A 19,873-nucleotide genomic window follows, 5' to 3' on the forward strand; every position below is an offset into this window, starting at 1 on the left:
TGCGAGAGCAGCAAGAGGAAGCATCTTTTTGTGCGTGTGTTTGAGACTTAAGCTGTTCTATTTCTGTGTTTATGGACTCTATTTGGAGCTCGGGCTTAACCATGGGCAGGAGAAAGGGAGAAAAGTTAAGTGGGAGAGTGTGAAAAAAAGAGGAGGGGGGGGGTTTAAAAGCTACAGCAGATGGTGATGTGGCGTATAGTTGCTATGCCAATGCCAACGTCCCTTTGCTCACTTTGGTTGAATTGCTGTTCTAGATTAAAAATTATTGCAAGATTTGTCGCTGTTGTTGCCACCGCTGCTGCTGCTGCTACAGTAATATAATTAATTACCTTCAATGTCAGTTGAGTTTTTCAGTTACAGAAAGAACTTTTCCCCTCTAGAACTCTTTTTCTACACATAAATCAACATTATGTAACATTTTCTTTGTCGTTATGTTCTAATTTACTCTTTAATTTTGTTCTTAATTAGTTAATCACTCTCAGCCGATTCTTATTAGTTAATTATCGTAGAGTGCTCCTGTATTTGTGTTGAGCTTCGTGGTCTGTAAGCCTGAAAATGTTGCAATGTGTATTAGTGAAGTGATGTGACAGCAGATTAAATAGTTCATTCCAGGAGAGGGATCCTTGGAAAAATATCAATATCAATATCCTGTAAAGATACTGTAATGGCCTCTAAAAGCACAGCTTAATAATTCATTTAATACCAGTCATCCTCCCTGCAGTTCATTCATGTACTACAGGGCTGCAACTAACTGTTATTTTCATTATCAATAGATCTGTTGATTGTTTTCCCAATTAATCAATTAGCCATTTCGTCAATAAAATGTCACACAATGGTGAGAAATGTCGATCACCGTTTCCCAAAGATCAAGACGCAACCTTAAATGTCCTGTTTTGTCCCAACCAACACTCCACAAAGTGAATATCTTTAGTTTCCTATCACAAAGGACTAAAGAAACCAGAAAATATTCACATTTAAGATGCTGAAACCAGAGAATTTTAGCATTATTTTTGTAAAAAATTACTCAAAATGATGAACCTGCAACTCATTTTTTGTTGATCAACTAATCTATCTATCAGCTCTAGATTCAGGTAACTGACATTTAATGTTGCTGGGGTTTTTTTACACCATATATCACTCTGGAATTGTATTTCTGGTCGACCACTCAGTCACTTGTCCTTGTTTTTTCCTCCCGCAGCATTTTCATACCTGAAACTGCTCTCAAGCTCAATACATGATGTGCTGTGACTTCTCATCACATTTCTTCTGCTTCACCTCTGCTTCCTCAAAGCTCTCCTCTCCTTACATGAGTTTTTCATCTACTTTGCATTATGCTACGCTTCCTTACTCTTCTTTATTATTACAGAATCCTTCATTTCTTCAAATCCTCTCTGCTGTCCTGTTTCTTGTTCTGTCCTCTTCTCAGGGGAACAGGGGTTTTCTCGGTGAGAGCCCACAGCATTCATTCCTTATCTGTCTTGTGTTTTACTGCTTCTTTCCCTCCTCACTCTCTCTCTCTCTCTCTCTCTCTCTCTCTCTCTCTCTCTATGTCTCTCTCTATGTCTCTCTCTCTGTTTGACCGTGACCTGAATAGGCTCTTTGGAGACTACACCATCTCACTGAACTAGATACAGTTACACACATATGTAGATACACACAGAGCCACATGGAGCAACCTGTGTATGGTCTAATAATTTTCCAGTTCAACTAACTCCGGTGTCCACCACCTAACTGCAAATGCTCACATATACACAAAAACAAACGAATACCAAATGTCAAACCTAATATTTCGACATAATATACGTAGGTGCAGTATTTCAGATCTAATCAGCAAAGCTAAAGATAACACTGGGTGAAAAACAAAGAGACTGTTTTTTGCAGTGGCGAGTAATCTCAAATTGGAGTCCATGTGTGACTGGAAACACCAGCAAGAGACAGAATACCAACCCGATAGAGACGCAATTCACTCTCATTTATGGAGAGAAGCTGAGGTTTTCAGTTTCTATGGATGACACGTGTTGATGTCACTTATTCATACACTTCGCCAAGACATGTTGTGGCTGCTACGAATGAGGAGGGCTGCAGTGCCACAAGGAAAACAAGTCCATAACTTCAGAAAGTAAATGCCATCAGAATGGAAAATAATCTGTTTGACGTAGCTGGCAGTCAGCAGTGTTTGGACATTGAAATGTGGCCAGAATGAATAAACCCCATGTACACCTTGCATTAACTCGTGATCTGTATCTGGATAAAGAATGTTAATGCAGGATAGAAAAGCACACAGAATCCATTGTGATCTGAATGCGATCTGACAAACCACATGTGGGCGGGTCAGCAGGCTCGCATTGTGACCGAATTCTAACTATGTTAAAATGCAATTCGTACAGCGTAACCACATTCTTAAGAATAAAATCACCTACAAACACCTTTTCCTGCTAGCTTAAGAAATCCCAGCAAAAACTATGAGTGGTAGCAGTAGCTGGCAATTCTTCCCTCTCAAAAAGACACTCGTCCAGGATATCACTTTGCTTGACCTGGGCTGCACCATGTTTGTTGATAATGCTTATTAATATCAGGCGTATATGGAGCCATATACAGTATATCTTCTGAAAAAGGGAACATGGAGCGTACAGAACATAACAGAAAGAGAATTAAGAAGACCCAAAACATTCATATGTGTATTATTCCGATGTTGCTATTTTTAGAAGACGCTAATGCACCACAGTCCATATCCTACTTGTATTGAAAACTATCATCATTCTAATTTATAGCTGATGTGCTCATTTTAAGCACTTCGCAATGCTGTCTTATCACTCCAACAGTGTGACGTGGCTGACCTCATCACACAAGGCTGAACCTTTGCCTTACTCGAGTGTCCTGCCTCCTGCTTCATAATACATCCCTGTCATACAGTCTATACACTTTGGTTCTATCAAAGCACGGCAGCACAGTCGGGGCACAGAGCGCATATTCTATTATCACACCAGAGACCTCAGTTCCACTCCCCTATCTCTCTAAAATACTGTGCCTCACTATTCAGATGCTACTCTTACAATAATCTACAAATGCGTTTTGCTTTTTCTTAATTTCTCCTTAGAGGGGGGTTTTCCTCCCTGTGCAGACTTGACATCCAAAACAATGAGCTGAAAGCTGCTAAAAGCTGCAAAAAGCTGAAGACTAGTGTGTTGATGCTGAGTGGGCCTGGCAGTAGTAGAAACCCTTTAACCTCACTGGGAGTCCTCTCATTAAATATTAATACCAAAAATGCTATTTAATGGAGCATTAAGCTTTGTTGCAGAGATTCAACACACCTCATATATTATGCAAGACTGTAATGGTCAAAATCATAAATCTACTACAGGACTAGTATGATAGGTGCAGAAAAGAGAAATGCTGCCATGTTTTCCTTTTATTACTTAAATGTCTGTTTAAAAATGTGTTTTTTACACTTTCAATGTCACATCTTACACATTCTGAGTTCAATTCGAGTGTTTTCCAGCTGGGATGTTAAAAATGCTGCTTTTAACAGGGACCTGCACTGTACCGGCGTGCATTTACATTTAAATAGAGGTCCTATTCTCTTGGCCTTTCATGCACTTCTCGGTATCACATCCACCACTGCAGGACTCTTAGGGGCTGTGTATGTGTGTGTGTGTGTGTGTGTGTGTGTGTAGCTGTGCTTAGCAACAGACCAGGAATATTCTTGGAAACATGTGGAGCGAAAGGACACAACTGGGCATGCTCAAATATTCTCAACAGGTCGCTGAGCACCATGCTACAGGTACCTGCATCCCTTCTTTTTCTCCAATTTTCTCTCCATCGCTTCTCCCCCTCCCCCCTTCTTGCATTTTTACTGATCCATCCTATTTGCTAGTGATGACCAATTCAATTGTTACAGAACATGAAGAAAAGCACATGCTTGCACAATCACACACACACACACACACTGAAGGGGAGCATCAGCAGCTTATATTCTCTCTCTTCTTCTCTAAGAGGGCTGCCCTAATTCTTCTTGACAAGGGCTGGGAGAGCCAAGAGAACATCTCAGCGCACACACACATACACACACGCTGAAATATGCTGCGCCACTATCTGCTTACACACACACACACATGTGCAACAAAATACACATCAGTCATGTACAACACACATCTGCGCTAGTGGCATTTCACCTTAATTGCCTTTGTCACCGCCTTCAGTGCAGTTTAGTCCGACTCGCCTAGTTTCCTCCATCAACACATGTCACGGGCCTGCGTACTGAACGCCTGTAACTGCTCAATACCGACAAAGGCCAAGTGTCTCGGCTGCTTTAGCTGTTATTTGTCAAATATGTAATGTGTCTGTTTTGGATTTGTCTTAATCTTTTTATGCTCAGTCATAATTCTATACACATACTGCAATGTCAGAGCTCAGATGTTGTATGTCAAGCAGCCAAATTGTGTGTGAGTGTGTGTAAAAACTACTATGTGAGGTTTTGTTTGTTCTGTGTATCCGCACAAGTCTTGTCTGTATGAATAACCGTGTTACAGACTGACGAGGAGTGTGAGTGTGTGTTTGTGTAACTGTTTCAATGAGGCTACTTGGAGCTACCGTGGGCGATGACCGGGCATGAAGAGGAGGAGGATGGGAGACTCCCCTCATATTAACCTTTGTATCTAACTTTTTCTCCATTACATGTGCGCCTTGGCCTTCGCACGTTGTTATCGACAGAACAAGCCGAATGTGCGTTTGTGCATGTGAGAGCGAGAGAGACGACGTGCTCGGATGCAAAGGCCGAGGCCGGGGGCTTCTACACGAGAGAGAGAGAGGCAGACAGAGAGAGAGACAGCATCCCTGGAGGAATTCAAACAGTCTCTGTGCTATGTGACCGGGATGGAGATGACTTCATTAGGCCGGCTAGTTTCCCTCTCTCCCTTCTGTGTCTGTCTCTCTCTGGCTGTGAACAGGCCTGTGAGGGTGATTTACTGTATGTCAAGTAATCTCACTCCTCAAATAGTCCAAATCTGTGTCGCACTGACAATCTCAGAGCTTGGTGTGTGACGGTGCGTCTTTCTTTTGTGAAACAACCCTGGAAAAATCCCAGTCACATGTAGCCAATTTTCCATCCAGATATCACACCCCAAAATGTCAAATTTGGTGCTGGCAAATTTTATAGGAGACGTTTTGATTTATTTTATAATGCCTTTATATCCCATGAGAGGCAATCTACGTCATTATGAATGTAAAATGTCAGAGCATCAAAATGTGATCGTATTTTATGTGTGTGCTGGAAATGTCATCAGCTGTCTGACTGATGGGAGGTACAACAGCACAAATGTGTGTGTGTGTGTGTGAGTCTTTCATACTGCATGTGTGCTATGTGTCCGTGCATATTTCTCTGTGTGCTTAAAAGCTTTTAAATGTATACGTGCAGATAGATACTGTGTGTATTATGTATGAAGTCTGTCAGCTGAATTGCTCCCTTGAGGATTCTGCTGTACATCCTGATAACTATTGATGAATCCATTTGCTATTACGACTCGAGCACGTTCTCTGATGGCTTGTTGAGCAGAGCTTTTAACACCTGTTTGACCCAAAGGTAAACAGGTCTCACTGCTCATTTCTCCTCTAGGAATATTCTAAGAATATCTCAGAAGAACCTCTGTGAGACGCTCAACTCTCACACTACAAATTCAAGAAAAAAATAAATAGAAAGTCTTATTCCACATGAATGCATAGCACTCATAAAAGTCTGAAAATATCTATAACGTGACTTTTATGAGCATTTGTGACAGGAATTAATAAAGTAATGTTACGGTTAGATGGATTTTTTTGTAAATAATAGACAATGAGTCAGGTTGGCTTGCTTTTGAGCAGCTGTTGAGAGGTGTGTGTGTGTGTGTGTGTGTGTGTCTGTCTGTCCTTGTGTCCAAGTTTATCACCTGCATTTTAAAATAACACTACAGCTGTCTAACCTTGGGAGTAAGGCCAATGTGTGCGCCTATTACCCCTACACTTATTACTTCCACAAGTAGTAGTGGGATAGTATACAACCACTTTGTGTGCATGTGTGTGTGTAGCCCTTGACCTTTGGCAATGACTCGTTCTCCCTCTCCGTCAGATCTTTATCAATCCATTTTCTCACCGCAGCTGTACAGCTTGATGTATGGAATGAATGAAATGTATCAGTGCATGCAGACACACACCATACCATCTGGTGACTTATGTAGAAAACCACCCGCAGTGATAGAACAACAGAAGGGAAGAGGTCGATAGTAATTTCCTCCAAGAGAATAAATCTACTGACCTGACTGGAAAAAGCCAAAACCTGATTACAGAATAGTATGGTGGCCTGTAACACAGAAACACACAAAACTCCCACAGATGCACACAAACACACTTTGCCTCGCTCAGAAACAGAGATAGTGTAAGACAGATGGGACAATGGCATCAATTCATGGACACTAAGAAGAGTTTCTTCAATATAGCTTTGTCTCACTGATTGCCTGCACCACTGTGTTCTCATCCAAAATCATTTGCGTTCCCTGCTGTTAAGAACCGCATGTAAACAGACAGAAAAAGTCTGTCGGCCGTCGTGTCATCACGCACACTCACACACATCCTTTTGTGCTTTTGGCTGGCATTGAACCAGCGCTCAGCAGGCGACCCTGTCTTCGCTTCAAAGTGATGGTTGTCAGCGTCATCTTCAATAAGAGGACCATTATGTGAGCTCTATGGGGCCAAAAAGGTCAACGCAATCACTTCCCATAGACGGAGTGGGAGTGAGCGACCTGAAAATAGATAGTGGGTCGGTCATGACTTGTGATGTTAAAAGGCGGGGTTGCTAGGTAGGTGGTTCGCCCCTCACACTCTGAGGAAAACATAATGCTCTGTGTGGACATGTTGGCTAAAGATTTCTTGTAGTTGTTTTACAAGAGAAATAGCTATAGCACATTTTAAAATGTGAATCGATAAAATCAATGGTGTAGGTCAGTAAAGTATTATTTATATAGCACTTTTTAGAATACACAGTTACAAAGTGCTTCTCACACATACACACACACACAAAATATGAATGAGTAAGTAAATAAAGTAAAATAAATTAGAATATAAAACACAGCACAATGAGAAACAGACCAAACTAATACAAACCAAAACATAAGACAGGGATGGAGATCTATAATAAGGCTTGCCTATAAAGATGGGTTTTTAGAAGCTGCTTAAAACAGTCCAAAGACTCAGCAAATCTGACAGATTGGGGAAGACGATTCCAGAGGTTTAGGGCTAAAACTGCAAAGGCATGGTCACCTTTTGTTTTGCAGTTGGAATGGGGGATTGATAAAAGGCTGAGATTTGAGGATCACTATGGTTGAGAAGTGGAATGAGGAACAGATCAGAGATGTAACTGGGGTAGCTGTAGCGGCAAGGTCATGCAGGGCCTATATGTAATCAACAGGATCTTGTAGTTTAATCTGAATTTTACAGGAAGCTAGTAGAGGGATGCAAGAACAGGGGTAATATGGGACCAACGGCTAGTTGTAGTTAATAGCCTGGCGGCTGCATTTTGAACCAAGTGTAAACAATTTAGAGCACCTTGACTGAGGCACGTGTATAGAGAATACAATAATTGAGATGGGAGAAAATAAGAATGTGAATTAATAGTTCAAGATCCGTAGAAGACAAGATACACCTGATTTTTGCGATATTTCTTAGCTGAAGAAAACAGGACTGGATGAGCTTAGTAACTTGATGTCAAAAGTCATACACTGGTCAAAGATGATACCAAGATTCTTAGCGGTAGAATCTTGAAAGGGGCAGGATTTTTCATTAAAAGCCTATAAAGAGAGATTGAACTAAGCTCCAAACAGAGCAAGCTCTGATAAAGAACAAAGGAGATAGCAGTTGGTTGGTGAGTGTTTCTGAAACTTTGTTTTTGAGTTTGATTTCGGATTTAAGCTGTTGTCAGGCCGTTGTTAGGCTTTGTTGGAGCAGAGCAATTCCTGGTTTCACTCTCTGAGTTTCAATAGGTGGGTCAGCTGACGTGAGTCACACCCTCTATTGTTGCCTTTCTGTGAAAATCTGAAAGTTCAGTGACACTGTTCAGTGACACTTCCTGGTACTTAAACAGAGGAGCTGCGCTGCAGCATCAGCGGAAGCATCAGCTCTCATTGTGTCAAGACCAAATTGGGTAAAGACCTGCGAGTCAACCTGTGCGAGTCCACCGAGCAAGGACACCAATTGGTTATTCCTTTTCTGCTATCTATTCACTTAGCCTGCCTCATTCACCATGTGCTACAAAGACATCCCTGTCACACAGTCTCATCTAAGATCTCATCATGCCTTGCCGATACGTCAGCACAGAAGAAAGAACACCACCTTCAACTTAATCTCTCTAAGAGTGAGCTCCTTGTCATCCCAGCCAGTCCCTCTATACAACAACAGATCGGTATCCAGCTCAAATCAACCAAACAAAGCCCACAAAGTCAAAGAAACTTGGGTGTCATGATTGATGACCAACTAACTTTTAAGGTTCACCTGGCCTCAATTACTTTGTCGTGAAGATTTGCCCTGTACAACATCAGGAAGATCAGACTCTACCTGTCTGAGCATGCAGCACAACATCTGGCACAGGCTCTTGTAATATCAAGCAGTGATCACTGCAACTCTTTACTGGCAGGCCTCCCCACATGTACGTTCAAACCTCTGCAGATGATCCAGAATGTGGTGGCACGGCTGGTCTTCAACCAGCCCAAAACAGCACATCACCCCACTGTTCATATCCCTCCACTGGCACCAAGTTACTGCCCACATCAAATTCAAAACCCTGACACTTGCTTACAAAACAGGAACTAAAACAGCTCCCACCTACCTGAACTCCCTCATTCAGGTCTACGCTCCCTCCTGCTAACTACACTCTGCCAAATGAAAGGTGCCTGGTATTACCACCACAACAGGGCCCTGAGTCACTAGCTAGACTCTTCTCTTCTGTAGTTCCCCGGTGGTGGAACGAGTTACCAAACACTGTTCAATCCACAGAGTCCCTCTCTATCTTTAAGAAAAGAGTAAAGACCCAGCTCTTTCGTGAACACCTCTGCACATGATAGACTGAAAAAAAAAGAAAAAGAAAATCTGCTTCTATGCATTCTAGGCACTCTATGCATTGCCTGTTGGCACCTACGTCCTATCGGACTCAAACTTAGCTTTATGGCACTTACTCTTGTTGTTGTCTCCTGACTGGATCCTTGCTTATGTTGTATCATCTCTCAGATGCATGTTGCTTCGGATAAAAGCATCTGCTAAATGAAATTGTAAATTGTAATTGTAAGATTTGATATTTGAGTGAAATGGACCAATACACTGATCAACTGCAGTGGCAAAGTTATTAGGTCCAATTAAAAGAACTTCTGATTTGTCAGGGTTTAGGTGGAGGAAATTAAGAAACATCCAATCTTTGGTGGCAGCTAAACAATCATGGGGGGAGGACAGGTGATTCAGGTTATTAGGTTTAACAGAGAAATAGATCTGTGTATCATCAGCATAACAGTGATGACAGGTCTTGAAAGCGGCTGAACAAATGACCCAGAAGAAGAATGTATAACAAAAAGAGGATTGGTCCAAAGACCGACCCCTGAAGGACTCCACACAGCAGGGAAGTTGATGAGGACACATTATTGTTGATATCCACATTACAATATCTATTAGTCAAATAAGACTGAAACCAGTTTAAAGCTGTAAAAGACATGCCAACCCAGTTATGCAACCTGCAAGTAAAATGGCACGATTAATGGTATCAAAGGCAGCACTTAAATCTAGTCAGATAAGAATGGAATTTTCACTTTTGTCTGCATCCATAAGAATGTCATTGGTCACTCTTAGTAATGCGGTCTCAGTACTATGCTTGTGGTGAAAGCCAGATTGAAATTTGTCAAAGATGTTATGACCCTCAACCAAGTTCAGGAGTCGGTCCATAACAATTTTTTCAGGGATTTTGGATAAAAAAGGTAGCTTGGAGATTGGTCTATGATTCCCTAACTGGGCTGGGTCAAGAGAGAGTTTTTTAAAGAGTGGCTGAACACTGGCAATTTTAAAATAGTCAGGTACGGATGTGAGAGAGTAACTGATAATAGGTGTAAAGTCAACAGGGGGCACTGGATACAATTTAGAGCATGTGACCCTCGAGAGGAGCTTCGGTCAAATCTTCAGGGGAGGAATAACACTAGCATGAAACTTTATCTCTTAAAGAAATACCTTGATACTAAATACTTTCCTGCTAGCACTGCCTCATGCTGTCAGTGATGAAAGATAATTCTAAGAAAACACTGTCAGGAAACATTGCACCATGCAACTTAAATCTGAATATTTATAATCCTTTCAGAGAGATTATTTTTCAAGATCACTCCAGGCCATTGGTACAATGGCCAAATACAATTTGAAATGTCAAGCGTTTCCTTTAATCTTGGCACAATAGTCCAAAGTCTGTATCTGTTTTTGTACGATCCAGCCTTACACAACCTACATTTATCCAACCTACTTTTTATCCTTTTCTTGGCTGTGGCCCAATAACCTGAAGTGTCTTCCCTCTATCTGCTTCCCATGGTGAGATTCAACCCAATCACTGTTTTCATGTGGAAACCTCATATCTTGTTATTATGATGTATTCTGTCAAATGTGAAGTGAAGTGAATCTTATGTTGGTATTTTATGCTTTCACTAACTTTCATGAACAATTAACACATAAACATTGCTCAAAAGCCAATGTGGAGACTAAAATGCAACAGTCAGTGGGAAAATCAATATGTTTCTTAATTTGTCGAAAGCAGACTTTTGTACTTTGGACTGCAGTACACAGTGAAGATAATGTAAATGTTTTCATAATCTCTGCAAGCGTTCAATAGTCAATAGTCTGTACTAACATCTTCACTAAACCAAGATAAACATTCTCCAAAATTGGATTTTAAATGGTAAATGGTGTTTGGATTTGATTCCACTAAAGGCCTCAACAGTAACATCACTTATAACACAACTTCAACAAAGTCCCCCATTTCATTTAACAACATATTACTGTCTAGGTCTAGGCTTTCCTCTGGTACATCTGGTATTATAAGAAATGACACTTACCGTAGCCCGACTTCACAGCCATTCCCTCTACACTACAGACCTGAGCTGAGCAGATTGTATCTCCATCTGTCCAGAGGCTACATCTTAGTGTTCATAATAGTGTAATATTACTTTCCATATCAATATTTCAATGATACATTGCTTACAGTGCATACTGATTTTGTACTTCATCAGAACAGTTGTCTACTGCCATACTCCTGATCTACATACATAAACAACAAAGAGACATTAAGCCAACTGGTCACAACTTGTTAACAGTGACAAAACACTGTGATTGTACAGTTGTGCTACTCTGACTTTTTTCTATTTACTCACACGCTGGCATTGTAGAACCCAGCGGTCATAAAGGAGAGCAGCTTTGCAACACTAGCAGGCTGAGCTGAACAAAACACAGTACAGTAAAGAAAGGATTGACATTTGAGTTTATTTTAGCTGATATCGATCCACTAAAATATGCCTGGATCTACCACGATATCACTCTCTTATAGTAGGATTGGCTTGGGACAACTCTAACACAAACCATTCAACAAATTGTCAGTTGCTCAAAAATGTATTCCTTCTTCACTTAAAGACAGAGATTCTCAATATTTGTAACACATCAATTGCATATTGAGACTTTTCATCCTTATTATTTATTGGGTTTTAATATCTAAATGCTGTTCCCGAAGCTTTTCTGCAATGAAAGTTCTGCAAGAAGTCTTGTGATTTTGGGGGGATAAAAATGTTCACATTTAAAGACACGATGAGAATATGGGTCCTTGACAACTTCAGTCCAAATATATTGGTATCATATCAGCTTTAACATCTTGAAGTGACTGCAACCTCCTTTGAGCACAAGCAGACTTGTTTTTGCTGATAATGGTAACCATGCTATTTCTCAGAATGCACCATTGTGCTTTTAGAGAGGTGAGACTGTATGCCTAAACAAATTCCTTTGCCAAACAAAGCTATTGAGAAGTACCACAAAAACACAGAGCACAGTGTGTTTCATGGGCAGCTCGCAAACAAACCAAAGACTCCAAAATATACAACTACAGTTTATATGGGCAACAGCGTGTTTACATCAAACAAATACAGCTAAATACACAACTAGCTCCCACAGTTTCTTAAAGACTCATGCCTCTTTTGCTTTCAATGTTTTCCTACAGTATGTCACAATTTTACCTTGTTGATTGATTGCCTGGACCCAGAGTACTGCTGGATTTCTGTCCTTAATCACAGTTAATCACATTCACCTGGTGAAAATCATTCACAGGTATAAATAATTCCCTAATTAGATGACCAGCATTAAATTATCCATCAGGCACATTAATATGGATTTGGGAGTACTAATGCAGTTGGTACTAGGAGTTCATATGCAAATGTTAAAGCAACATAAAAGGTTCATCCATGTGCATGTGGTCATTGGTATTCATTTGGCAGCTTTTAGCATCAACGTAACAGCAGCCAATGAGGGAACAGCGGAATGAAAAATTAGACCAGTTTTCCCACTCAAAAAGAATATAATTAACCTCTTCAACACCATGACGAGCAAATGATTGCCCTGCCTGCCAAATGATTCAAACAGTAGGCTGTGTGTACTCTGTGTGGGAGGCCTCCATTCACCATTCACTGGGCTGTAATCCAGATAATGTTTGAGAGTATAAATTGGTTCCACAGGTGAGGAGATCCTCACCTGCGGTTTCCTGAGGCAGCGTTTAAGTAATGTACTCACAGCGGATCTGAATTAGACAGACTACTCTTACGCAATAAGTGTTTTAACTCATATTTAGCATGACAAGAAACACCTAAAGCTGCTGGACTACTTGTGGTTTGAAGCTGATACGATGACACATTTTTTGAGTGAATCCATTAGGATCACAGCAGTCGCGTGTCCCAGCCTTCGGGCCTGCACAAATATGACCTCGTTTTCAAATTTGGCTTCTCTTCATATTTCAAAACCAGGCTTTACTGAAATCAGTCAGGAACAATTTGTAGGCTGGGTTACAGTAGAGTGGGATAATGATGATTAAGACTTATTAAGACCTATTGTTTTTCACTTTTTCTCATTTCTAAGCTGCCCAACATGAGTAAATAAGAGGACTTGACATTCATTTGGACACGACGGTCATATCCAAGACCAAGCATTCATATTCTCCTTCTGGTTGTAAGAGCACACACATGCAGGAGGAAGCCAGCCATAACCATAAAAAACAAATTTTCATGGATATTTACTCTGCAGCCAATATGTTTTGGCAACAGGGAATATAGGAAAGAGATGCCTTTTTTTCCTCCCCATCTCTCAGCACCAGAGAGAATGTAGAGCAAAGAGCAGAAGAGCAAATCTGAAAGTTATTACTGTCAACAGTTATGATGTTTACTGACAGTGGGACCATGGCAAGAAACAGACAGGCAGGCTTGTATTTCTATATTAAAGAGGATATAGCATGCACATTTCCAGAACTATATTTATATTCTGAGGCTCTATTGGAAGATCTTTGTATGATTTACAAGTCAAAACTCTTTATTTATCTTACACTGGCTCTTTATTCAGCTCCTCAGTTCAGCCTCTGTGTGCAACAAGCAGTTTTAGCCCCTGACTCTGTAAGGTTAGGTAATTAATTTTTAGCCTATAGCCTATTTGTTTACATTTAGGGAAATCTATATCATGAAAAGTCATGTTGCTTTGGCTACAGACTCTCTCTTTCACACTGTACAAACAACAAACACTGGATTACTTTGACACTGAAGAAAAAGTCTGAAAGTTGTGTTGTGATGTCAAGAGTTCCGCTGATTGTAGCAGCTTGTGAGTTATGACAAATATTACTGCAAAAATTCAGATGTATCTGCTCATATTTGAACAATGTATTTGCTTTCATTTACATCCCTAAGAGAGAGTAGTAGAAGTAGAAGTTAACCACAAAAGGTTTTGGTGTTGGTCTTAATATAGACAAAGACACATGCATGCAAACACAAAATATATCAAAGCACCTGTGCATGCAGCTACCTAACAAACAGTAACAAGCTTGCCGATACAGAACGCAGCACCTCCCATCATCCTTAATGGCTCATGAAATGTATAACCTTGTTACACCGATATCCATTTCTTTACAATATTAACTTCGGAATTGTACAACGAAGACAAACAGCAGAACTTTGCAGGTGTGTCACTTATTTGACAAATGAGGAGCATTGGTTTTGCGCGTACATGTGTGTGCGTTTGAGTGTGGAAAAACAGGTAACAGCCGGAGCGTCGGCCCAATCGATGACTGTAATGGAATATTTGAGTCCCCCTGGTTCCAACATGTAGGTGGTAACACGAAAGGGCATCAGGGATTCATTTATTCTTCTGTGACCGTTGGTGTGCGGGTGAGAAATGGTTTGTGTGTACAATCATTCATATACGTAGACCTACAGTGTACAGCGTATGTGAACATACTTCTTTGCGTGTGTGCCTTTGTGCGACGCAGTAGGCAGCGTTTGTAGCGCATTGATCACAGCTGATACCTCGGGCTCTCCCATCGATCAGAAAAATGTCTCCAGCTCGCTGCTGAGTCTGAGCCAAGCTCTTACTTCATACCCCCACAGCCTCAGAGCATTACCTGAATTATGTGGAGATGCAGGCTGAGAGGATCTCTCAATATTTCTTCATGGTTATGTCACAACTAACTATATAGCAATTACATGAAGAGGGCTACTTGGAATGAGAGTATCTGCTCCATGTCGTCTATTTTCTCACCTTTTTCTCTATCTGTTGTCTTTCTTTCTCTCGCCGGCGCTCTCTCTTTCCACACTTCATCTTGACAAGTTATTCAGCCTATTAAAGAGGCTTAATGAGTATGAATATCAAATTAAAAATGAAAACCAGTGATGATTATGTCACTTGTTGGCAAATTACCTGTTACAGTTTTCCCTGAAACAGGTGAAAACAGCTTAAAATCAGACTTGAGTGTTTCGACACAGCAGATTTGCATTAGAAGCGAGCTGAATTAATTTACCATAGTTATAGGTTTTTGCACTAATTTCCATAAGATACACTCATATATAAGACTTTGGGCTCAATTACATGACCTGTTAAAATTCAAACAGTTTTTTCAGGCTCTCTCTCTCATCCTAGATCGACTGTGACTATCACAGTGACTATCACTGCAGCCACGTTACACATATTATCATCCAAACTGTCTGATACAATGGACTCTCATTCATATTGTTCTCTCTTAAGCAATTGTCTCCTCAGTAGGATTTCACACTCTAACAACCCCCCTACACACACACACACACACACAGAGGGAAACTTTAAAAAAGTAGTAACCATGGTGATATTTTACACCACCCATTATGTCCACTTTAAAAAAAAACACTGAAACATGCACAAAAATGCAAAGTATACGCGCTCACACAAACACGTAAACACATGGGCACACACCTGGCTGTAACCATGGCGTTCCAGCTCTTGGGTCGGAGGTAAGAGGACGACCACTAAAACACACTCCCACCCTGGGGGCCGAGGAGCTGGGTGACTCAGACATTAGCCAACTCTGCCAAACATGGTCATATATTCTGCTGGAATATGACATGATCTCTCTGTTACTAAGGAGATTGCACAGAGACCCTCTGGAAATACAGTAACTACAGTAACTGAGCGACTAAGGCAGGGCAGGAGACGGTTTCTGTCCGCTCCTCTAAGCCGAGTAGTATATATGTAACATCAATCAGAGTCTGAAAGTTTGATGTTTGGATAGAGCGTGCATCAGACCAATCAATGTCATTTCTAAACTTTGGAAAACATTGACAAAATGGACTTCATTGTGCATTCACGTTGAATTAAAAAGAATATGACTGACGTTTGATGCCTACCCTAATTTTGTAGCACTCATATTAATCCGGTTACTGGAAATCAACAGCATGGATGGAAGTCTTTTGCACTGCCAAAATATATCAGCTATTCAAATTGTATTAGAATCTGACCTGCAGTATGACCTGCACGTTTGAGTTTATGACAACAAAAACACAACACAAACAAGGCACTGATGCCAAAAATTAACACGGCAACACCGCAAGAGAATTTTCAGTTTCAATTTCATACATTTCAATTGAATATCTGCCTGAGATGGAACCTGTTTTTCTGGATTTAGCTAAAGTTAACAGGAAAATTCTGCTCATTCAAATACCTGCACACGCACAGTCATTACACGGCATTTACTTATCAGCAGCTACACAGGCCCACTGTACTGTCTCCTATGAAAGCTCATTTGTCATTACAGGGGAACTCCTATACACTACATCCTATTGTGTGCAACTGATTTTAACAGCATGCTTATAGCCTGTAGAGATATAACACTGCTGATGGCATCTATTTGTACACATCACTGTTATCCAAATGCGCTGTAACCTATTTTACAGCTTCATGGCTGTGACACTTCACTGTTTTCAGCAGCTCTTTCTGTATATATGGTGTGTTTATCCTAAGCATTTAATGGTGTATGGTATCTCTGAGAGCACAAGTTATATGTGACCTTTTTTATTTTACAGAGGCAACACAGGCGTCTCAAAACATATGTGTCTGGCATGTGAATCGTACAGCCTGTGGCCGACTGTGGGTCACCAGTCTGGCGGAAATAAACCGCATTCACTGCATTTCTCACCCTGCTCGCGTGCAGAGTGGAAAATCCTCCCTGAATGAGAGAGAAAGACCCCTTTCAAAGGGGGGGTTAAGTACACACCAGCTCTGTCCCCTGTTTACTCTGCCTGTTTCCATCATGTCAGATAACATGTTCACACGCCATAACTGCAAGTAATGTGCTTTTAAATGCCAAAATGATGCCCTCTCTTTGACAGGGGACCAACCAGCTCCAACAAGAATACCGAAGAATCGGCTGTCAAATCACGCAACGACGGCACTCAAAACAACTCTAAGGAGAGGAAACACAGCTAAGAAATATTTAGGAGTAACTCATCATAATGGTGGAATTCCCACTCAAACATCTTTGATATCAACTCAGTTTATTAGCCTATTGTATTGCATTTACTATCTTCCATTGTATCGCTGTATTATGCTAGAAATGGTCTTTACATCCAGCTGTGTTTTTGTAAACACCTTATCACACTTGATATATTTTTCTCTGATAGTATAGACTAATGTTATCACTATAAACTCAGAAATGTCAAAAAGTTGGCAAGCGTTTGGGGTAGGCTTTAGGGCGTATCAATACTTTGACTCACCAGTTACTCATTGTATCGTTTCCTTTACAAAAATATTGATATTAAGTTTTCAGTGCTTTTGTATAATGTTTGTGCCAATAACCAGCCCTGACATACTTAGCTGGCCTGTGTCACATGACTGTGGAAACCTATGTGTCATGTGACATGGGAGCCGAGCGCACAGTCACGAACAATCGCACAGGCTGTTTTCTAAGGCAGAGAGACAATTAGTCAGAGGCGAAATCCGCTTAAAGGACCAGTGTGTAAGATTTAGTGGCATCTAGCAGTGAGGTTGCAAATTACAACCCCTCGCCTTCACCCTTTCCTTTCAAGTGTGTAGGAGAACCTACGGTGAACGGAAATTCGCGAAAAACGCTAAAGGCCTTCTCCAGAGCTCCTTCTCCAGTGTTTGGCTCTTCTGTTCTGGGCTACTGTAGAAACATGACGGTGCAACATCGCGGGCTCCGTGGAAGGGGACCTGCTCTCTATGTAGATATAAAGGGCTCATTCTAAGATAACAAAAACACAACAATTCTTATTTTCATGGGATTATACACCAATTAAAACATACTTATGAATATTATATTCCATTTCTGCCAGGTCCGTTCCGCCAGATGCCACTAAATTCTACACACTGCACCTTTTAAGCTAAAAATATTAACATGTTACTTTTCCTGAACACCAAACTAAGACTTGAGTAAAAGAGATATAGCTCTTGAGAATATGCACCAAAGAAATGTGAGAATGTAAGAAAATGTAACTTTTTTCCCCAAACACTTAACAAAGAGATTATGTAAAAAGATAACTTGCTTTTTCATGTGGGCTTAAAAAGATAGGATAGGATATCTTTATGAGCAATCAAAATGAAGTAAATACAATGCCACAATTTTTCTGTTTTGATTTCTAAGGAAATGTTAGAATGCAAGAAAATGAATGTTTTGGGAGGGGGTTTGTTTTGTTTTGGGTTTTTTTCTGAACATTGCTGCCAGGAAGCTTAAATAGTGTATATGTATATGTAGAATATGCAGAAAGAGGAAGTTGCTATAGAAAAATCAAATCTGTTTAAGAAGATTCAAAAATGTTTAAGAAAGTGTAAATGTGCACTATTGGTATTTCAATGTATTTTATTCATATTTATGTTATTATTTGTTTATTTTATAATCATTTAATCATAGTATTGGTATAAAATACTGGGCTATTTTCTTACACTCCTTGGCACAGACATCTTTATTTAACTGTACTCATATTTGCTTTTGCAATAAATTTGTCACTAATTTCCAAAAATGATCATTAGCCTATTTTGAAATATCACATACCCTTTTAAGAAATGATCAGTATTGGTATCAGTATTGTTCATATTGTAACAAAAAGTACCAGTATCATATCAAATTAAAAAACTTTGGTATCACCCTAGTATTCCTAGCAGGCTTCTCAATAGTTTGTGATGAGCTCCATGGATTTTTAACATTGCTATTACCAATAGTTCTCAAACGTTTTCACGTCAAGGAAATCTGACAAAAATTAGACCAATGACACCCATCTGATAAGATTTTTCCTTTTAGATGTTTTATAACAGAAAGTGTATGAAACCCATGACCAACATAGTCACACATTCTGTCACTGTGTTATTTATGGATGGAATTATAGTCAAAATAAATTCCCCTTTTTGCTGGGGACCTCCTGGAACCCCCTCAAAGTCCCCAGGGAGTCCCCGGACCCCACTTTGAGAACCACTGCTATTACCATAAAGTATTCATAAGATACGCACACTTTTTCTTTGATGTCCCTGTCTTCATAAAACAGTTTAACAGCTCGCTTTAACGGCGGTGAAGTGGAGTAAAAGTGGCAGCACACAGCCTACACAGAAGTACACAAATGTTACGTTTAAATGTGACATTTTTCCACGCTATATTCTCGGTGTTTTTGTCGTCACGCACAGGTGAAACTAAACGTAAACTTGGCAGAAGTTAAAGTGCAGGTTCAGTGTTTTTCCATAATCCTGCTGATACATAGTGAAACCAGGTTAGACAGACACATTCCCCTACCTGCAGGACACTGTGATTTCAACTTTGGTGGCAGGAATAGACGCGTTGAGCGGGTCGAAGTCGCCTATCGACGCCATGTTTAGGAAACTGTTGTTCATCCTGTCAAAAATATGTTTTGCGTCTTCCTCTTGTTCCTTCTTGTCTGTGGTCCAGCCCCTTTTTTAAGAGCCGATGAAGGAGCGTAGCGAGAAACTGTACTGAGCGCCTCCTCGGCGAGAAGTGGAGCAAAGGTGGCAGAGAGAGAGAGAGGACCAGAGAGAGAGAGAGAGAGAGAGAGAGAGAGCGAGGCTGGGAGATGTGATGTCACTCTCCCTTTCTCTCTTTCTCCTCCTCTATGTGTGTGTCTTTCTCACTTTTCCTCTCTCTTCTCTCTCTCTGTGTGCCTTTCTCTGCCATCTCCTTCCCCTCACTCCTCAATTCAGTTCAGTTCAGTTGACTTCTGTTCATTTTAATCCAGCAGCTCCAGCTTCACTGGCATGGTGGTAACGACAATGATATACAATCATTACACAAAAAAGTGCATAGATTTGTCATTTCCTCTGTGTGTGCGTG

The 19,873-nt window shown here is 40.5% G+C and overlaps 1 protein-coding gene across 3 annotated transcripts in view; it reads right to left on the minus strand.

The window, feature by feature from the left end:
* LOC122975394 (copine-8) overlaps window positions 1–19,569 on the minus strand; it is a 93,725-nt gene extending 74,156 nt beyond the window's left edge. For all 3 annotated transcript variants that reach the window (XM_044343817.1, XM_044343816.1, XM_044343818.1), the window contains exon 1: window positions 19,322–19,569. In XM_044343817.1, coding sequence (XP_044199752.1) covers window positions 19,322–19,419 — 98 coding nt within the window. In that variant the 5' untranslated portion in view covers window positions 19,420–19,569. The remainder of the gene's footprint in view (window positions 1–19,321) is intronic.
* Between the last annotated feature and the right edge of the window lie 304 nt (window positions 19,570–19,873).

The sequence above is a fragment of the Thunnus albacares genome, chromosome 23 (genome assembly GCF_914725855.1).
Source record: "Thunnus albacares chromosome 23, fThuAlb1.1, whole genome shotgun sequence".
NCBI lineage: Eukaryota > Metazoa > Chordata > Actinopteri > Scombriformes > Scombridae > Thunnus > Thunnus albacares.